Here is a 20,333-nt window from a genome sequence, read left to right on the forward strand (position 1 = left end):
GCGGGGCCGGGCCGAGGGTCGTGGCCAGGCTCCCCCTGGGCACAAGGAGCACATCTACGACGAGCCCGAGGGCCGCGCTCCCCGCCCCCTGCACCCCCTCACCTACATCTACGACGAGGCGCGGCCCACGAGCGAGGCCTGGCGCACCCAGGGCCATGACGGCAAGGGCGGCTACGAGTACCCCTACAACCCCAGCACTGACGATTACTCGGTACCTGCCTTCCCGGCCAAGGCCAAGAACCCCAAGCCAGTCCCAGCCCCCAAGCCCCAGGCAGCCTTTATCCCCAAAGGGGCAGACAGGGTGGAGGACCCTGGCAGGAGCTGGGGCAGTGCTGCCCCTGAGAAGGTGCTCATCAAACCCAGCCTCAACAGCAGCAACAACAACAACGTGGAGGTGCTGTACAGCCAGGTGGTGAAGCCGCAGCAGCTGCAGAAGAAGGAGCAGTCTGTGGATGAGTACAGCTTGTCGCCTCTCTATGAGGACTTAGGGGAGATATGAGGTGCTGCTGCTCTGTATCTGTATCTCAGGAGGGACTGGGCGTCCCAGTGCCAGCTGGGCTCCTCCTCTGGGGGGTGGCTTGGGGTTGTTTGGGCTCAGGCAGGAGCCCCTTTTGCTCACCAGTGCTGAGGGGCTGTGTTTTCCTGGAGGGAAACAGCAAGAGCAGGAGAGCTGTGGCTGGTGCAAGTGCCAGTGTGTTTCTCCAGCTCTGGAGCTGGCTCCACTGTGCCTCCTGATCTGCAGGAGGGCTGGCTGTGTTGCCCTGTACTGCTGCTCCGACTCTGCTCTGGCTTCCTGTCAGACCAGGCTGCAGGGCTCTGGTGCCTTTGTGGGGCGTGGAAGGCTGCTTGCCATCAGTCTCCAAAAGTATTTTTATACAAAGTTATTTTAGTATTAAAGTCTGCATGTCTCAGAACGACACATTTGCCTGTGGCATGGATGGGGAGTTGCAGGTGCGCGTTTGTTCCTGTGCCAAAGCTACTGAGTTAAGAGGGAGCCTCAAAGAAAAGTGCCTGCCAGGTTGAGCTGTGGCTGGGATGCCCTGATGCCAGGGGATTAAGGGAAACGAGAGTCAGGCTCAGATATGTTGATGGCCTCCAGGCATAAGGCTGGGCAGGGACAAGTGCTAGCTCAGCTGCTGTGCTGTGGCTCAATGTAGCTCTCCTTCTCCAGCTTGATCCCAATGCTGATCCCCCCCCCCCCGCACCGTTCCCAGCTGCTTTGAAAGGCCTGAAATGGCTCAGTCTGGATCCCATTGACTTTAATGGCAAAATCTGTGATCCCTGCTGTGTGGTTTGGGTGATTGCTGTGTGGCCAGCCTTGGGCAGAAGCCTACCCAGGGGAAAAACAGGTTCTCCTTTTGGTGCTGGTAATGGTTTTGAGAGATTTCATGTCCTTTTTATGTGGTGCCAGACCAGGCACCCTGGCATTGGCTGCCCCCACGTCTGGATGGGGCTGCTGGTGACTTCTGCAGGTTTAGCAGCCTGTGATACCAGTGTGACAGGCAGCACTGTGCTGTTCCTGTGCAGAGGGCTAAGCAGGACTTCTGCAGCCCCAGCTCAACCAAACCATTGGGGAAGGCTGGAGGTTCAGGTTCAGGTCCCCAGGCTGGTGAGATGGTGGTAAGGGGATGAGCTCTGGGCATTTATCTGATGCCCAAGTTGCAGGAGGAAAGCCTCAGTCCTGTAAAAATATAGCTTAGCTGTGGCCAGGACCAACTTGTGGCTCTTCCCCTCTGCTGGGACCTCTTCTCCACTGGGGTTTTGCTGCAGGAGCAGGGAAAAAGTCTAATGGGTTTTGGGATATCTGAGGGAGGCTGAGGTGGTTCCAGAAACTTTGTTGCCTCCCTGCTGCCCCCTCCCTGGACCTGATTTTATCATTTTTATGTTGACTGGTTTGCAGGCCCCAGGCTGGGCCATTTGTGTGTTCCTTCCTGCCCATGGCTCCTTCCGGCACCCAACAGTCCTTGTGGCCTGCCTGGGTGTCTGCCCTGTCTTCCAAGATACCTGTCCTTGATGTCTTGCTGCGAGCAGCTGCCTGATGAGATGCCAGGGCACAGAAGAGCCAGCCCATGCCTTTGATTGGATAGCAGGGCCTGTCAGAGCTCGCAGCCCCGGGAGAAGAGATGGCTCCGACGGGATCGTGGTGTTTGCCTCGTGCCCTTGCTCACCTGCAGCTGTTTCCCAGGAAGCGCAGGTCAGTGTTGGGATAGCAGTGCTGGACATGTCAGAAACCACAGGCACAAAATGAACTTAATGGAGGATAACTTTATTTTGAAACAGCTTTCAGAACCAAGTAAGTAGAACACAAACTGTGCTGGTGCTCAGCAGCAGGGGCTTGGTGAGACCACCCCACCTTGGCTTGGTCGAGCTGCCCTCGGCTCCTGCTGTGCCAGGGGCAGCTGCCCTGCACCTGCACTGAAAAACAGGCTGGCACCTGGGCAGGAATTCTCTGGAATTGCCCTGGCTTGGCACTTGCTACAACCCCCTTCATGAGCTGGGGTGTTGGACAGCGAGGCCAATCTCGGAAGCAACCAAATCATCTGGGAGAGCAGAACTCCAGGCTTTAAGATTAAATTCAAGAGCCCTGTTTCATCCCCTATTCAAACACCCCACCGAACCTGCTGCTGTGGGATGAGGGCAGCTCAGCACGACTGCCTGCCTTGTCTGTCTGATTTCCTCCCTGCCCTGCCTGCAGCTCTTCTGCTCCCGCAGATCTGTGATCTGTGGCCTGTGCTAGCCCAGTCTCAGAAACCCAAATTTGAGGCAGGCTGGTGACGTGTGCTGGCAAGAACAGGAAATACGTGGTGCTGCTGCTGCAGGGGACAGCTGGATCTCTGGACAGAGGGTCCCCGAGCAGCAAACTTCCTGCAGAACTGGCTCGGTGACGAACACAACCGTGAAACAACAACAAGGAGGAACAAACGATGGGAAGTGCCTGTCTGACCAAGGCCAAGCTCCGTGTCTTGCCTGACCACATCCGGCCAGCTGCTGAGCCAGGACCTGTGGCTGCCCAGGGGCAGGTCCTGGTGCTCACTGCAGGAACTCCTCGTATTCCTTGGGGAGCAGGGAGCCCTCACAGGAGCCTCTCCTGGCTGCTGCTGGTCTGAAAGCTTGGAGAGGAGAGGGAGCCATCAGCAGGGGAGCCACTGCAGCTTTGGCTCTGCTCTGAGGCTGCAAGACAGAGACAAAACACAAATGCATCTTGTGGGAGGAGGTGCTGGGCTGTGCCTCGCCTTGCCGGTGCTACACCCAGCCCTGCTGGGCACAGGGAGCTGCCTGCAGCCCTCCTGCAGGAATTTGACCAGGAGGGAACATCAGACCCCGTCCAGGCTGCTCACACACACAGGGACTCACCTGCCTGGGCTGGTGCCGCTCCGGGCGGTGCTCCCGGGGCTGGGGCTGCTGCCGGTGTGGAGGTTTGTACAAGGAACTCTTCAGGTATTTGTAGAGGTTGCTCTTCAGGTGCAAGGGGTTGTAAGCAACTTCCACTTCCAAGTTGTTCAGGGCACTCTGCTCTTGGAAGAAAGAACTTGAGTTTGCTACGGGATGTGACAGGTAGAGGCTGTGGGGTTTGCATGTTTGTGGTTTTTTGGGTTTCCTTTTCAGGGACAGAGTTGTAGACACTCTAAGCCACCCTACAGTGAAGGGTAAAAGGGATCTGTGGCTGTGCTGCTACCCACAAGGAGCACTCTTAGCCGTGTATAGAGCAAGAGGCATCTGCAAACAGATCTTAATAATGCCCTATGCCCAGAACCAGCCAACAAGCTGGAGCACCCTTTCTGGGCACTGTCACCCTCAACTATGCTTCACAAGGCCTCTTCCCCCCAACAGACATGCAAATTGCTCCAAAGGACAGGTATTTGCTGTCCATGAAGAGAGCTGTCTGCTCGGAAGGAGTTTTGGAGTGCTCCATCACATCCCAGCTGTCACTAGACATTGTCACAGCCATTTCCTTCTCTCGGTATCTGCTGAGGTGATAATGAGAGCTGATAATGAGTGACTCACCTCGATGGGGCCCTGGACTCGATCAGGGTGCTCAGCCAGGAGGGCTGGGAAGGCTGATGGCAGCAGGAGCTCTCTGGTGGCCACTGCTTTCACCAGGAGAGTGGCAGAGTCGGAGGGGACAATGACATAATAGGGATGCACCACCACGTTCCAGTTTGGTCCAGTGTTCTGGGGCTCACGCCTGGCCAAGAGCATCCACTTCCTTTTCTAAAGGGCAAAATCCAGGTGTGAACAACAGGCAACAGCCACTTCCTTCAGCACTGCCACCGTGGGAGCTGCGGGGCTCAGGGCAGGCACGCCCACACACCAGGGAAGGGAAACTATTCTGCAGTAGGGCTGAGGACAGTATGGCATTTGTTTTGTTCTTTTAGCAAGTCAATTCTTAAGAAAAACACCCAGTTTTGCTTTACAGCTTGTCAGTAACGGCCAGTTCTCCACACTCCAAGCCTTGGTTAATTATTTTTGCAATTAAAGCCGCAAGTCTTAACTCCAGCCTGATGTTTGCACTTCACACCCCCAAACACTCATTTCTGGTAGGTTTGAAGGTCTTCTGTAAGGTCTGATGAGCTGTAGCATCTTTCCAGTAGATGGAAGGATTTCCAAGCCCAACTCTGGCCCATGAGATGAAGCTGCAGCTTTTAAAATGTTTCCTGGTGCAGGCCAAACAGATGTTACAAGGTGTGCACTGACTGTTCCTTTCCCCATCACACTGCAATTTTCACACACTCACCAGGAGACTGTGACACAAAGCATGGAAGCTGTGCTGGTTTGTCTCCAGTTCATCCCAGTCCAGCTGCCAGCAGCTTGTGGGCTTGATGATGAAGGGCAGCCCATAGAGCACAGACTCACAGACCCCTTCAGACTTCAGAGCCCTGCAGGGACACAGCTCGTGTTAGTGCTCGTGATTTTAAGAACAAGTGCATAGCTCAGAAGTTACACTGGTTTTTCCTATAAATAAATCTCAGAAAAGACACTGGAGAGCATCTCTGTGCTCTGCCCTGTGCCATGAACTGCTGCCAGGAAAGCAAATTCTTAGGTGAAATCACAGCACGGTGAGGCTTTGCTTGCTTTTTACTACTACTCCAACTAATTAGCTCAGGCTCTGGCATCTAATTAATTGCTGTGGCCTCACTAGGTAATGAGAGAGCAGAATTATTGCAATAAAACATTTCACTGGGGGGAAAGAACTGTTGCATGAATGACACCTATGCTGTCACACTCACTGCGTGCTGTGGTGACACCAGGTGTGACCGTGGTCTGCATGTGGGCTGTGCTGTTCCATGAGAGGAAGACTTATGGAACTGGGGTTTTTTCACACCACAATTTGGCTCACCAGCACCCCAGAGCCTCCTGGTGATGTCACCAGGCCCCAGGATGATAATGTACAGGAAGGTGAAGCTTACACCCTCTCCCAGTTACCCAGTGGAAGGCAAGGAGCACCGCTTACTTTAGCACCCGGAGTTTGTGCAGCACTGTGGATGGCCAGGCTGCCACGTGCCCGGGAGAACTGGGATCTGCTGCTCTCCCAGGGCCATCAGCTGGCCCTGAAAGCAGGGCTGGGTCCAGCAGCCTCTCCTGCAAATCGCACTTCAGGCACACTGGGAGAAGGAGAATGGTTTAGCTTGCTGGAATTGGCAATGTTTAGCACATGACATGCTCAAAGCACTTAAAAATGAGTGTTTTCTAGCAGTTATTGAGGGAGGGACAACACTAAAGCCTGACACCAAGCATCAACCTGTCCCCAAGTCCCTCTGTGAGACAGCATTTATTTAAGTGCAGCTCTGGCACAGACTCTTAGTTTTGAACACAATTTTCAGGGCTATTCAAGCTCTAAAAGGCTCCTTTTTACCTTGACCACGTTGCTATAAATTCACATGCCCCTCCAGGCACATTTTTGCTGCAGAATGGAAATTACTGCAGCCTCAGCAGCCATGGTAGCAAAGCAGCAACTTTCTAAGCCTGATGACTTTCCCAGTTACCCACAGATCCCACTCAGGTCTCTAAATGGGAGGGAAGATGCCCATAGGAAAATCCTGGGTAACCTTTAAGGTTGAGGGATTCAGGAGCTCCCTGAAGGGGAGCAGAGGGGAAAGAAAATGAAATACTTAAGGTGTTCCTGGGTGCAGCAGCGTGGCTGAAGCCTCCTGAGGGAAGGAGGAGATGGAGCTGTTCCCTCTCTGTGCCTTGGTCATGGAGCCACGTTTTAAACAGCATCTCCAGGCTGATGACATTGTCCTCTACAGTTTGCACCTCGATGTCCATTCCCAGGATTGCCATATCTGCAGGAAAAAGAAAAAAATAGGTGAAAAGGCACCAATATTTTCAGCCATCGAAAAGATTTCGCTGGTTTCTCATACCCAGCAATTCTTAAACTCCTGTGCTGGAGGTGCAGACAAATGTGGTGTGATGTAGCACCAGCTTTTAGGCACGGAGAAATGTAGGCTGGACAGCAGAGTTAGGCAGGGTATGAACAATATAAACCCTGCAAAAAAAACCCCCAAACCCACCCAAAAATAATACCTCAGAGGTGCATCTAAATAAGAAGCTAGCTTGAAGTCCAGCAGAGAAATAAAACAGGATAAATAAAATAAAGTGAAGGGAAAAAAAAATCAATTTGCAAATTGCATAAGACATGCGATATAGCCACTTGTAAAGACAGAAGGTACAGTCTGGTAGCACAAATAGCTTTACCATATAGCCAGGATGTGGAAAAGGCTTTCTGAGAAGATGAATAAATAGCTGAAATAGCCTTTTTTTTCCCCCCTTGTGTTTACCAGGCCAGTAGGGGGATTAAAAAACAGTGCTACATCCATCTACACTGAGAAATCTTTTCTTTATGCAGTACTTCTAGTGGCAAAAACGTCACTGTGCATTTTAAAAAAACCCCAAAACCAAAGAAAAAAATCATGGAAATTCATTCATTTCTACCTGGCAAATAACCCAGGACTACTGTAATGACTGCCATTCTTCAAATGCTCTGCAGGACACACTTTTGGACTGTTCCCACCTCCCAGCCTTGAGGAAGGCTCTAGGAGCACATCGGTTGTGCCTCTGCAGCAAAGCAGACTTGACTCCCACTCACAACAGGAGATCTTTCCCACTGCCCTTGCTACTAAAAACCTTTCCTGATCATCCTCTTTGACTGTCCCTGGCTGCCACGACCTTTCATTCCATTTTTTTCTGTTCTTTACTTCTTTTTTTTTTTTTTTTTTTTTTAAGTTGAAAGCCACTCTTCATGAACGGAGTTGTTCCACTGCCCAGCCCCTTGCCCTGACACTGAGCCTTGCTCCCATTTCCCTGCAGAATGCACCCTCCTGTTTTGGAGGCATTCCCTATGGACTTTGGACTTGGGCTTCTCTCAGGGATGTGCACTGAAGAGGGCATTAACAGCTCAGAAGACAAAGCACCAGGAAATCCATGTAATTGACTTTCACAAACAGCAAAACACTGCTGACAAGGGGGATTATTTGTGTTTTGGGGCTGGTAAATGCTTCAGATCTTCCCTCAGTAAATATTTTCCTGTTTGGTGGTTTTTTTTTTTTTTTTTTTTTTTACTTTCTCGTCTGTAATAGATACTTAATCACTTACACATCTGCAGCTGGCACAAGACATGACAATTCCAAATAAATTCACTGCATTCATTGCTTAGGAAAAACAGGTTGGGATGCCAACATCTCCTGTGCAATGGGAATCAAATTTCCTGGAGAGCAGAGCCCATGTAGAGAAAGGAGCCCTGGAACTTGCAGAAGTTGGGCTGTGGTCACAAAAAATGCATTAGTGCTTTATCTGCAGGGCTTGTTTTTTGTTTTTCCCAAACAGAAATAGCTGGGACCCGTTATCTCCAGCACATGCAAATATTAACCTTTGTTAGCAAAAGGTCTGGCAAAGCTGCTTTCAGGGAGTGTAATGGGATAGGGGAAGAGAAATAATAATAATAGGTTACAATTTAGAGACCAGCCCATCCAAAGGCCAGGCAGCCTGTTGGTTACTCCCCCAGATTATTCCCACCTCAAATGTCCTGCTCTGCATGGGGTTTAGTTAAATCAGTTTGTTCTGATTCCGAAATCTCAGCATGTTCAAAGCCGTTCTAAGTTTTGCCAGTGGGGGAGTTTCAAAATATTGAAGTCTTCCCCAGCTGCACTACCCTGGGAATGAGCCTGTGGAGGGGATATCCTGATCCTGCTCTGCATACTAAAAATAGAAGTAGGCTCAAATAGCCCCTAAATAAACTAATGGAAGAAATCTCCTCAGTGAAATGAAGCTCTTGATGAAGTGCTGCACCACAATATTTATTTTGTAGTTCCAGACAGCACTAACCTTGCACTTCCTGCACACTGGATCTTGCAAATTCAATGCTCTTTACCGCAATTTTTTAATAGTAAAATGGATTTTTTTTTTCTGAAACAGAAGAAGGGAGCTCCAATGGATATCATAAATCAGGTGGGCTCATTTTTCAAATTATTTGACCTATTCATCCCCTGCTGCTTTTCTTAGCAAGTAGTTCATCTGACTCTTCTACTCAGAAAATTAGAATTTCAGCACATGACATTTCAGTGGCCTTGATGTCCACATTTATGTTTTCATTCCATTTACTGGGTGAAAGGGCTACACAAAACTCCACTTTAAAAAATAATATGGTGGGGTTTCGCATTCCCTAAAGCATCCCTGTGACAGAGAGGCACAGAACATCTCTTCCTCTGTGGAGTTGAGTCTTCCAGGGCTTCCCTGCAGGATTCCCAGTCCCTACTGCGACAATTGACCAGAAATTTGCTACTGCAACCACAGAAGAAAATGAACAGCAAGGGACAACACTGCCTGTCCCTCAGGAAAAACAGAAATAACCCCTTCTAATCCTCTCTCCCAGGCTGCACATTGCACAGCGCTGGGAAGAGTTACTTTCACTGACCAAGCCTCTTAATCAGCTGGTTTTTTGTCTTTGATACTGTTCTTGCTTACCTGCTGCTGCTTTTCTCCATGCTTAGAGTGTGTAACCCCCATAACTCGATGCTTTTTTCTCTTTAACCCCCCCCCCTCCAGTAAAGCTGTATCACACATGAATTTTAAATAATACCCAGAGCTGAAGTAATACATGAGGTCTGTAAGTTCTCTGAGGCCCAGAGAAGTGCTGTGCTACAGACTTCCTCCAGGCACAGCAGTTCCCACTGACCTAAGGGACATTAAATGGCCCAAAGGGAAGTGGCAGAGGTTGGACCAGTGGCTGTCGTGCTGCCCAAAGCCATAACTTCCCTAAAACTGCCTTCCACTCACCACTGCTGGGCTCCTCTGCTAGCACACACTGCTCCACGTCCTCGGGCTCCAGGAAATCTCTCTTCAGAACCTCAATGACCTGTATTCTTCGCAGACTCACCAGGTCTATGTCTTGTAGCTTCTTTTCCAGCTGCTTTACCATTTCTCTGCTGGGCTGGCTGGTCAAAATCACGATCTGGAACACAAATCAGAGCATGCAGGAGATGCCTGTACCCGAATTTTCTCGAGAGGTGATGATGTTGAGTAGCACTGGTCTTACCATGGAGAGAGGAGAAATCTTGCTGAAATAGCTGATCTATTCTAAAGCAGATCTATAAGGAATTTTTTTGAGTTTTGGCTCACATTTAAGCCAATTTGAAATGGATTGAGAGGGTTCACTGGAGGAACATCTACAGGTTTTGTGCTCTGTGCTTTGCACTTGTGATCAGTGAGTCTCTGTGTGTAAGAAGGGACTTCCACATTAATTATAGTTCAAACAGACTAAACTTGGCCTTCTCCCTCAAAAGCTGAATGGGAATTTTATTTTTTTTTTTAAATATTCAGTCTATCCTAAAGATATTTCCCAAGAGAGCAGCAGTAGGTGTGATTCCCACTGCCCAGTTTTGGTCTGATACGGAGAAAAGGAAACAAAAATTCAACTTACTCTGCATAAAAAGATGCTTGTGATGGGGGGGGTGGAGGGGAACTGCAATCACTTAAGTATCTGAAGCAGAAAGAGGCCTTTAACTGAAACTTTTTTTGGCCTTTTGTAAGGGTTAAACTCCCTCCTGCCTGTCAGTGATCAGAGCCTGTCCCTGCAGCATGTCTTACATCCCCTTGCAAAGAGAAGTACAATAAAATTGCATAATCTAGAGGAACAAGGATTGCTTAGCAGAGTAAAAACTCCCTACATCCGTGGATTAACTTAATTTTGAAGGTAGCTTGTTCATTCAAGTACACCAGAAAATATCCTGGATTTTGTTGTGTGACAAGAAAGGTCTTGTGTCCAAAGTGTGCTCTGTTCATTCCAACCCCCAGCTTTAGAGTTAAAGCACAAATCACCTTTCAAATGGTCAGGAAAAATACCTCAAAGCCCTAAGAAAAGCAGAAAATCAGGAGAAAGGTTTCCTGGACAGACACTGGGGGTGAGCCTCAACTACAGCCTGATCACAGCGTGGCTCTGTGAGACTCTGGAAGGGTTTAAGGACCTAAACAAAGCAGAAAGACTTGGGAAGTTTCACTTGTGGGAAATCTCATTTTGTTTTTTAAGACTGGATTTTTTAAGACTGGCAGGTGGACCCTGGGCCTGGGAAGTCTGAAATGCAAAACTGCTTGGAGCTGATATTTTCTTATGTCCAGGGGAAAACACCATTTCTGTGTGAGTCCTTTCCCCTGTTCTTTCATGTCAGTTGATACTGCTTTAAAAAAAATACTTCCTCCTGTGAACCGTGCTCTGCTTTCTGCACTCATATGTCTGTTCTCATGTGTTATTAGCAGCTTCCCTCCCCTTTATGCAAAAACACACATTCAGAGCTGAGAACACAGCCACCAAAATCTATCACATCCTGGGCCAGGATTGCTGTACATGCAGCTTTCCCTAGATATGTCCCCTTTTCCACAGGAATCTGTCCAGAGGGATTTAAGCTCTTGATATCTTCCTTCAGAATTTCTGGACAGTGGATCTCTGAAACAACCAGAATGATGAATACTGAAATTTTTCAGCACGTTCACTGCACATGAGATACACATTTATAAAGCACAATGATGTGGGCTGGCTCCCACTCCCTTCCCAGCATTTCCTTACCTCAACAGAACTATTTGTTGAGCCTCCTGCTGCCGTGTGCCTGCTGTACTGCTTGAATTGTTGCAATCCATCCTGCACAGCTTGCACCACTCCATTCCCCCCCTGGGGGAAGCAGCCTTCAGCCGGGAGCGAGCGGAGCTCGGAAAGGCAGGCTTGAATTCGGGCAAAGTTTTCTTTCACTTGCTGTAAAACAGAGTTCAAGGAGCAGGAAAGGCTGGTAAACAATGTGAAATACCTCTCCATAATGTGGAAAAAGGCTGCTGGTCACAGAGATGTCAGCTCACCTTCAGGTGCACCTTCCTCAGCAAGAACTCAGAGTTGAGACAGGCCCACCAGCTAAACTGGTCCATGGTGGGCTCAGGAAAGATATTGAGTGAACTCTACAAAATTTATTTAAAACAATACAAGGCATTACTGCCAGAAGTCACCTTCCTCACTGAAGAGGCAGCAGGTGAACATTTGACTCGTTTGCTTCAGGTGTGTGGAGCCCCTGAGTCACTGAAGCACACCTGAGCTGTGGTTTGCAGGGTGAGCTTTCAGTGGGATTGAGTGGGAACAGTGGAAGGGCTCTGCTCAGTTGTTATTCACTCCTACATTAAATTTTTTGATGCTTAAATGCTGATTCCTTATCTTGTCACCATTTGCTCTCCCCCACAGTTATCTACTTTTTCTCTGATTTCTCTGTTTTCTCCTCCCTGCCCTTTCCAGGGAAGCTTCATGGGCTCTCCTGTTGGGGAGACCAGTGGGAACAGAGACCATAAACAAGCACCAAGGAGAGATTAAAAGCAGGGTAACTGTGTGTGACACTTCCCCATGTACTCTCCCCACCTCTATTTTCAGCTCTGGGGCTTTCCTGACTTCATGTGATTTGTCTAACAAGCACCCTTTAACACAGCTCTGAAAAACAGCTTCAGTACAGCAGCTGATGTCTACTACTGGAATGCTGCCCCCAAAAAACCAGCAGAGGGAATACAAAGAACGGCTTGGAAATTATTAAAATTATTGTAAAAATGTTTTGCAGTTAAACTTATAATTTGTTCTTGATTACCAGCCAGAACAGAGAAGGAACCTGCTTCTATTTAGAGGAAGAAAGGATAAAATACAAGAGGGTTTTTCAATCTAGACAGAAGGGTAAATATATTAAGAAATCCCTGGAAGACAAAGCAAATAAATGAAAATTAGAGACCAGGTGCAAGTTTCAAAATGACAATTATTGACCACTGGATGAAACTATCAAGAGAAGTACTTGATTACTCCTCTTGTTTTATCTTCAGGTCAAAACTAGACGGCTTTCTGGAAGGAAGCTTTAATGAGATAGGCGTACTTCAGTGAAACAGAATAGCCTGTGATATGAAGAAAACCAAACTGTGATCTAAGGGCTCCTCTGTCTTTAAAAACCGTGGCCATCAAAATGAGGAATTGTTGTTTAAATAAAAAAGTCACCTGATCAGGAGCAGCAGTCATAAGATTATCCTTGTCACATCACCTATAACCTTTTCTACAAAATAAACACCACCATTAGCCAGAGTCTTCTTGCTGATCCCATTTGCTAATTTACTCTTGACCTCTGATTTTTTATTTTCCCCAGGTGAAGACTCGACAAAACCTTTCAGAACGTTTCCACCAGTGCTGGATAAAGTGGAAGGGTTAATCCTGTGTGTTCACACTGATGTGCAAATGAGAGTGCTCAGTGTGATGGCTTCTAACAATCTTCAAAAATTCTTGTGAACTTTGAGATGCATATTTGTATTCCCAAACTATTACTGCAGAGCTGCTACTCATTCTGCATCTACATTTATTCCTCTGCAGAGCCCTAAATGAGAGCAATACTTGTTCTTAGTGATTTAGATCTCTATATTTAAAATCTGTGTGGATGTGGCACTTTAGGAACATGGTTTAGTGGTGGGCTTGGCAGTGCTGAGCTTTGGGTTGGATTTAGTCTTAGAGGACTCTTTCAGGTAATTCTGTGATATCTATGATTTCAGGATATTTCTCAAATTCAGCACAGTTATTTTAACTCTGCACCTTTCCCCTTCAACATCTAGAACCTCTCACACATTGGTAGTATTTGTTCAGTGTCCAAATTATTACAGCTCGAGTTGTGTGTGCAAATTCTGACAGAGAAGCAGTACAGCACAAAGCAGCACATGAAAGGTGCAACAGATGCTCCAAACCAGATGTTTTAGCAAGGAAGAGCACAAAACCTAATTTATGCACACCAGATAAAAAAATGACACTCCTTTTAAACTTCATCCTTTCAGAAAATTCACCTCTTCCGTGAGGTCCGTGAAACGATCGCTCTGACAAGGGTTGATATTTAGATATAAATTTGAATACAGATTTTTAGAGATAAATTTAGATATAAATAATAACTTTTTTTTTTTCCTGAGCAGCAGCACAGCCTGGGGCATACCGTGAAGGGCAGCAGACACTCCTGCTGAGGCTGTACCATGTAGAGGCTGAGCAGGGGCACATGGCAGGGCCCTGCCAGGCCACATGCCAGGCACAGGACGTTTTCCAGAGCCTCGGAGAGCACGGAGCAAGTGTTGGCCCAGGAAGGAGAGGTGACATCCACCACCAGGATGCGGGATGGCTGCTGGCTGGGGGCTTTAGCAGCAGGAAAAATTCTCCGTGTTTCTGAGGGTAATCTTCTGGAATTCATGGCTTCTGTGGGTGTTACGTGCCTGGTGATGCATCTGAACGGGAGAAATAAATAAAGAACTGCAATGAGGGAGGCTCTCCCTTTCCCATTTGCTTGAAATCACAGCTCACCAATAATTTAGATTCCTAATCCTTCTCCAAAGCAACTGTTGTCCATACTCTCATAAACCCACAGGAAGAAAAGGGAAGATGCATGTGGTCAGGAAACAGAATGTTTTCACTAAAGAAAAATGTGGCAGAGAGGCTCTTACAGGTGCAGCTGGAGCAGTTTCAAATGTTGGCAGCATGGAGCTGTGAGGTGGTCCCCCAGCCTGGCTCTGGTGCATCCATCAGCTGCTGGAAAACAAGACTGGGAACTCCACCTCCTAATTCTGCACTGGCCAGGAGGTTGCACCCAAACCCTGGGGAGAACAGTCCCTGCTCCTTCATCCCCAGCTGTTGTAGCTAAAAAAGGCTAGCAGGACACAGCAAGAAAATCCTGCATATCCATGAATTTTACTTTGTGGGTGTGGAGAGCCAACCCTTGTTCTTCAGAGCATCAAACACCTGGGATGAGCTCCTTGAATATGACATTTGTTCCCCCCTCCCCAATCTCCCTTCAATGTTAAGCACAAGAGCATTTTCCTGTTAAAAAAATTCTCTTTTTTACTTTGTGAGCAAAGAGCCTTTCTAAAATCCTACCTTTGCTAAATCCATGCAAAACATTCAGTGCTGTTTCTAAAGATACAGGAAATGCTTCAAAAAAGAAAAGTGTTGGTATGACTGTATGCACCTTCTCAATATGAACGAGGATAATTTTTTCTTCCTACAGCTTCCTTCCCAGCAGAATCAGTAAAAGTTTGAAGCAGCCTTGGATTCACATAGTCAGGCTCTGGTCAGAATCCAGGCCTGTCACTTGTGTGGTATGCTCAGCTCACACAAACAGCTCTTTTATGGTCACCAAGGAGACAAGATACTACATTTCCTACAGCCTCCAGCACTTTGGAGTAAGAATTTCTGCAAGGCTTGGGAAGAGCAAGAAATTAGTTTCTATCTGGCTGAAGAATCATCAGAGAAAAATCTGAATTTCTAGGATTCCTTAGGATGCCTGTCAGTGCAGGCAAAACAGAGTGATCACAGCCTGAATTTCAAAACTGGGGTGAACACTTCAGAGCTGGTGAAAATATTATAAATACAGATACAGATCATGTAGGTATCTTGCTTTGATTAGTCCTCTGATAGAATTAGATTGTCAAATGAAAAACTGCCAGATACCACTTTAATCAGTGTCTCTCCTGGAGCTTTTCAATTTACAGCAGAGTTTACTCAATTACATGACTGAATCTGGGAAAGGACTTGTCTGTCTGAATTTTTTCTGATGAGGCTTCAATGCTACTGAACTCTGCAACCCCCCAGAGCTTTCTCAAAGAAGGAAACAAAACCCACCCTGTCAGAAATCCACCAGAGTTGGGCCTTAGCATGGGTTTCAGAGAGGAAAATGAGATTTGATGCTGAAGCAGACACAGTTTTCCTAATTTTGAATGAATTCTCTCATTTTTGGCGCTCTACAGGACTATGCTTCTTTTAAATTGGTTTTGTAAAATAAGCCCCTCATCAACGCTTTACCAACTGAATTTCATTTCTTCATAATTGTGGTGTCTTAATTAATCTCTGCTTAGCAATATTAACATGATTTATATGCAGCACTCTGTACAATATTTGACCTCTTCTATAGCTCTCCCTGGGCTCTGGTGAGGCTGGAGAACTGAGGAATTCTGTGTCAGTGGTTGCTGTGGTAAAATGACATCCTCATTTAGGCATTGGGTGGACTGACAGAGCCCATCCCATGGGATTCCGCCACAGTTCCATGAGAATTGTGTAAACTGCAAGTCCTGGCAGCTGATTTGACATTAAGTGATTGCTCAATAAAACAGAACTCTCCAGGTGTCAGGGCTGGTGATGTGCATTTTGCCCAATGCAAGGAGACGCAAATTCTGCAGAACTAGAAAGGGACAGAAAGAAAACTTCTTTATAATGAGTGATTTGTGGCTGCTGAGGACATTCTGCAATTGCACATCATCCTACATGCTTAGTTTGTTATAAAAACCCATTATTAAATAATATCCAAGTCTAAAAAGGTGTAGCAACAAAGCCACTGGTTAAAGAGGATTAAAGATAATTGGTTTAAAAAGGTGCCATTTTCAGAGTAAGCTTCAAAACCCTGGGAAAAAGGAATATTGTCATGTGCAAAACAGATCAAGCTGCAGAAATAAGTGGGTTTACTAGAAAATAAACTGGCTGTGCAGTGTGGATTCACTCTGGTGTGAATCCTTTTGTCCACCTAGCCTAGAAAGGATTTATCTAAAAGGTTGGGATCAACAGAAGAATAAAGACAAAAAAGCGAAAGAGCTCGCATAAAATCAAGCTACTGAAAACAAGATTATTCCAGAGCCTGTATAATAGAAGATATTGTGTTACTCTATTCATCAGTGCTCTAATCAATCATAAATAAATGGCTTTAGACTTGTGCTTTTACTGAGAGAAAAATCATGAAACCTTAGTAAGAATCGTCACTTTATATTAGTGTTAAAATCACTCATTATAACCTTTATAGGGTTTTTGTTTTTTCTCAAAAGAAGAGGAACTATAACATTGTAGGAGTTTAGAAAAAGGCATTTTTAAATTCTGAATCACTAAAAATGAGTAAAAATAATAAAACCTTAACCACCAGTGTGTGGACAGAGCAGCAGAGCAAGGACAAGCTCCTGCAGAATTCCCAGGGGCTCCTGTGGAACAACAGCCAACTCAAAGCCCACCATGAGAGCTGTGCTATCAGGGGGACCTTGTGCTTGAGTGACAGGCTGGAATTCTCAGAATTAAACTTTATAGGAATTGTAATAACTCTGTGATGAGATTATGGGCACGGCTAATGAAGCCTCAGGGGGCAGGTGCTCCATCTTCCCTGGCATCTTGATTAAGAACCCGGGATGACACCATGTCAACACACACACACTAACCTGACAGAAACACAAATAATTCATGGGCCCAGAACGTGCTGCAGGCAGGGAATCGCCCCTGAGGCTGCATGGAAAATCCTGGGATACAGCCACGTGCTGGAGCAGACTGGAATTGTCCTCCAGGTCCCTGCATTCCGATGGCTCCTACAACCTGAACCCCTTCTACCCTGGATGTGACCTCCGAGTCTGAAGTTTCAGTCTTACTGTGACATTTTCATATTCATATTTCCTGTACTGTTTTGGGGTTTTTTTTTTAAAAGCTTAAGGCAGCAACACCCCCTCACTGGTGGCTGGATCCTGGGAGCAAGGGATGGCAGCACTGGTCCCACAGGAAATCCTGTGGGATGTCCCACCTGGAACACCAGGATGTGCTGAGGTGGCTCTGGCTGTTGAGGTCTCTGCAGGGACTGGAGAGCTCTACTGGGCTGTACTGGGACAGCTGGACAGGGATTGGGACACCTGTACTGGGCTGTACAGGGACTGGGACAGCTGGACAGGGATTGGGACACCTGTACTGGGCTGTATGGGGACTGGGACAGCTGGACAGGGATTGGGACACCTGTACTAGGCTGTACTGGGACTGTGACAGCTGGACAGGGATTGGGACACCTGTACTGGGCTGTACAGGGATTGGGACAGCTGGACAGGGACTGGGACACCTGTACTGGGCAGTACAGGGACTGGGACAGCTGGACAGGGATTGGGACACCTGTACTGGGCTGTACAGGGACTGTGACAGCTGGACAGGGAGTGGGACACCTGTACTGGGCAGTACTGGGACTGTGACAGCTGGACAGGGACTGGGACACCTGTACTGGGCTGTACGGGGACTGGGACAGCTGGACAGGGACTGGGACACCTGTACTGGGCAGTACAGGGACTGTGACAGCTGGACAGGGATTGGGACACCTGTACTGGGCAGTACAGGGACTGTGACAGCCATGTGTGCCTGAAGGGTGGCCATGCCACCAAGGGGTGTCAGGTAAACCAGCAGCTTTGCTGGACTCCCTCACATCCCATTTGTGTTTTCCAGACATTATTCCTTGCTGCCATGGCATTTTTCCCTGCTGTGGCATGGAAGGACGGGGAGGGACACAGGGCTCCAGCTTTGTTCCCCCAACCTGGCGCCTTGATGGAGCATTTTGGTGCTGCAATTAAAGCAGAACCAGGACTAAACCCCTCTGGCCCATCTGTTTTTTTCAGGGGCACCTTCCATCCCTGAATTGGGTTTTTCCCCCCGTTTTCCTTCACGTTTGCCCCACGGCAGCACTGCCCGAGGCTGCTATCCTTGGATGCCTCAGCTGCATTTAACGCGGGAAGTCACGACTAATTATTAACTTCCCACGGAAGCACAGGTTTATGTTTTTCACCTCCCAAAACCCAAACACCCTGGAGAAGGCCTTCCCTAAGGAATTTGGGAAGAAAGCTCCTTTTCCCGCTGCCGTGCCCGCGGTTGGGGCCGGGCCCTGCCCGGTGCCGCTCCCCCCGCAGCCGGCGGCGCTTCCCGATCCCGGCTCACCCCGGAGCTGCTCCCGTGGGAATGCCGCGATCCAGGCCCGGACCCACCTGGGCGGCGCCGGTTTCCCGGTCCTGTCCCGAATCCCGGGCGGATCCCGGGTGGGTCCCGGCCGGGCGGGGTCGCCGCGCATGCGCAGCGAGAGCTTCCCGCAATCCCGAGGTTGGGATGCTCGGGAAAACGGGAATCGCTCTGCTTCCCAAAACCTGCGCTTTGTGACCCTCCCATCGCATGCTGCACCGCTTAAATTATTGTTACTTTGATCATTCAATCACCTAAACATTAATTTTTCCCAAATTAACCCCGGCAAGCCTCAATTAACAAAGCCAAAGGGAGCTGGAAGATTGGACATCTGGGATTGTAAATTTATGGCCCTTCAAGGACGTTGGAGGAATCAGAAGATGCAGAGGGGATTAAGGGCTGGAAAGGTGATTAAAGGGCTAAAGAATGTGGGCCAGATGAGGGCGAGAAATCATTAACTAATAGGGATAGAATGCTAATTAATGAAGAGAATTACGTGGCTTAGAACCAATGGGCATCGGTGGGGCCAGTGCAGCTGGCCAGAGGTCCCTCCTAACTGTGTGACAGCCCAAAAATCCCTCTTTGAAGGATAACTGTGTATTTTGGAGATAAGAATTTAATGGAATCAGCTCGCAGCTGTGCCAGTTTACTGAATGCAAAAGGAAATCCAGGACTTCCCTAGAGGGAATATTTTTACTGGAGGTATGTAAACAAAGACACATCTTTTTACTATAAAGCGAGTTGTTAAGATTTGGGGTTGGTTTTCCGCTTTACTCTTTGCATTTTTACTCTTGACTTCCAGCTCCGTAGTGGCACGAGGGAAGGGATGAGTAGGGAATCAAGGAGAGCAGCTGGGCCCTCACGAAAAAGGAGGTCACAGCCCCAAAAATGCCTGAAAACTCACAGGGAGCGTGCGTGTGTGTAAATACTAAAACCTTTCAAGCTCCTCATTTTTATACATATTGACAAAATGAATATAGATAAAAATTGATTTCGAAACAACCCTACGTGTCTGTTGTCTTATATACAGGATTTTAAGATATAAGAGAGATTTGGCTATAGAACTGCCGTGTTTGAAAGGGCAAATTTAACTTCTGAATTTATAAATTAAAAGAATAAAAGGCTTGAAAAGGCCAGAAAAGAGCGAGCCCGGGATCGCGGCTTGGCTTGAGTCGCTGCTGCCACCGGGTGGTCAACACGAGGAACTGCAGCCCCCCAATGACTCGGCAGTACTGCAAGGGAAAAAAAACCCCAACCCCCCACAAAACCCCTCCAAACCAAACGAAAAACGACCCAAACCAAACCGAAAATCCACGACAACCACCGCAAAAAAGCCGCACGCGCAGTGACTCGAGTGAATCCCCGCTTCGCCCGTAATTAAGTTGTTCCCGGGATGGAACAAAGCGAGCGGCGCATGCGCAGTGGCTTTCTCCGCTCAGTGCTGCCGCCGTGTGGGGAACGCCCGGTACTGCAAGTCGGCGTCTTCTCCCGTTTCTCGCCCTTTTTTAGGGGATAAAATGACTATTTTGAGGGTAAAAACTGAGTTAATCGGTGCTGAAGAAAATGGAAATTTTGACGTAAAATTGAGGCGATGAATGGGTGATATTTTGGGGGTAAAATTGAGCTTATCACTAAGGGACAGGTAGGGAAAATTGGAGGGATAAAACCTGTCAGGGATGGAATGACCGTTTTTGTGGGGGGGAATGTGAGGTAAACTATAGGGGACAGAGTGAATATTTTGGGTTTAAAATCGGAGCTCATGTATAGGGGACAGAGAACACGTTGGAGCAAAAGGCATCAGTGAACTGGTCGGGGAGGCAGGGCTGGCATTTCGGACAGAGATTGAAATCTAGAAATATGCTGATATTAATTTTATGTATATATATAAGCAAAGCATCTGAAAACACTCCACAGAAGTCTACGAAACCTGGGTGCTCTGGAAGTCAGGAGTGATTGTGACTTTATTTCCCGGTTCTGCAGTTAGGAAATGGCTCAGGTGTAAACTGATGAATTTTTTATATCCTCCGTCTCTCCTGATTGAAGTAAAAGCATCCTTCCATAATTCCAGGGTCAGTATTTATTC

At 47.6% G+C, this 20,333-nt stretch overlaps 2 protein-coding genes across 6 annotated transcripts in view; one reads left to right on the forward strand and one right to left on the reverse strand.

The window, feature by feature from the left end:
* Positions 1-919, forward strand: part of DOK1 (docking protein 1) — a gene marked incomplete at its 5' end in the record, with an annotated part of 6,499 nt that extends 5,580 nt beyond the window's left edge. The window contains one exon of the mRNA XM_008639894.2: positions 6-919. Within this exon, the coding sequence (XP_008638116.2) occupies positions 6-499 (494 nt within the window). The remainder of the gene's footprint in view (positions 1-5) is intronic.
* Positions 920-2,245: 1,326 nt separating this feature from the next.
* Positions 2,246-18,477, reverse strand: M1AP (meiosis 1 associated protein). 5 transcript variants are annotated; one of them, XM_008639859.2, is made up of 10 exons: positions 18,233-18,477; positions 13,470-13,752; positions 11,057-11,239; positions 9,274-9,448; positions 6,111-6,284; positions 5,453-5,603; positions 4,736-4,877; positions 4,006-4,212; positions 3,355-3,510; positions 2,246-3,171 (listed from the first exon to the last, which is right to left on the reverse strand). In XM_008639859.2, exons 1-10 carry the CDS (start codon positions 18,460-18,462, stop codon positions 3,031-3,033), a joined length of 1,842 nt encoding a protein of 613 aa, XP_008638081.2. In that variant the 5' UTR covers positions 18,463-18,477; the 3' UTR covers positions 2,246-3,030. The 5 variants fall into 5 exon arrangements, with proteins under 5 accessions (XP_008638081.2, XP_017597893.1, XP_017597895.1 ...); XM_017742404.1 differs by having other exon boundaries at positions 18,280-18,399; XM_017742406.1 differs by lacking the exons at positions 13,470-13,752; positions 18,233-18,477 and adding an exon at positions 11,341-12,373.
* Between the last annotated feature and the right edge of the window lie 1,856 nt (positions 18,478-20,333).

Source organism: Corvus brachyrhynchos, unplaced genomic scaffold (genome assembly GCF_000691975.1).
Source record: "Corvus brachyrhynchos isolate BGI_N302 unplaced genomic scaffold, ASM69197v1 scaffold166, whole genome shotgun sequence".
Taxonomy (NCBI): Eukaryota; Metazoa; Chordata; class Aves; order Passeriformes; family Corvidae; genus Corvus; species Corvus brachyrhynchos.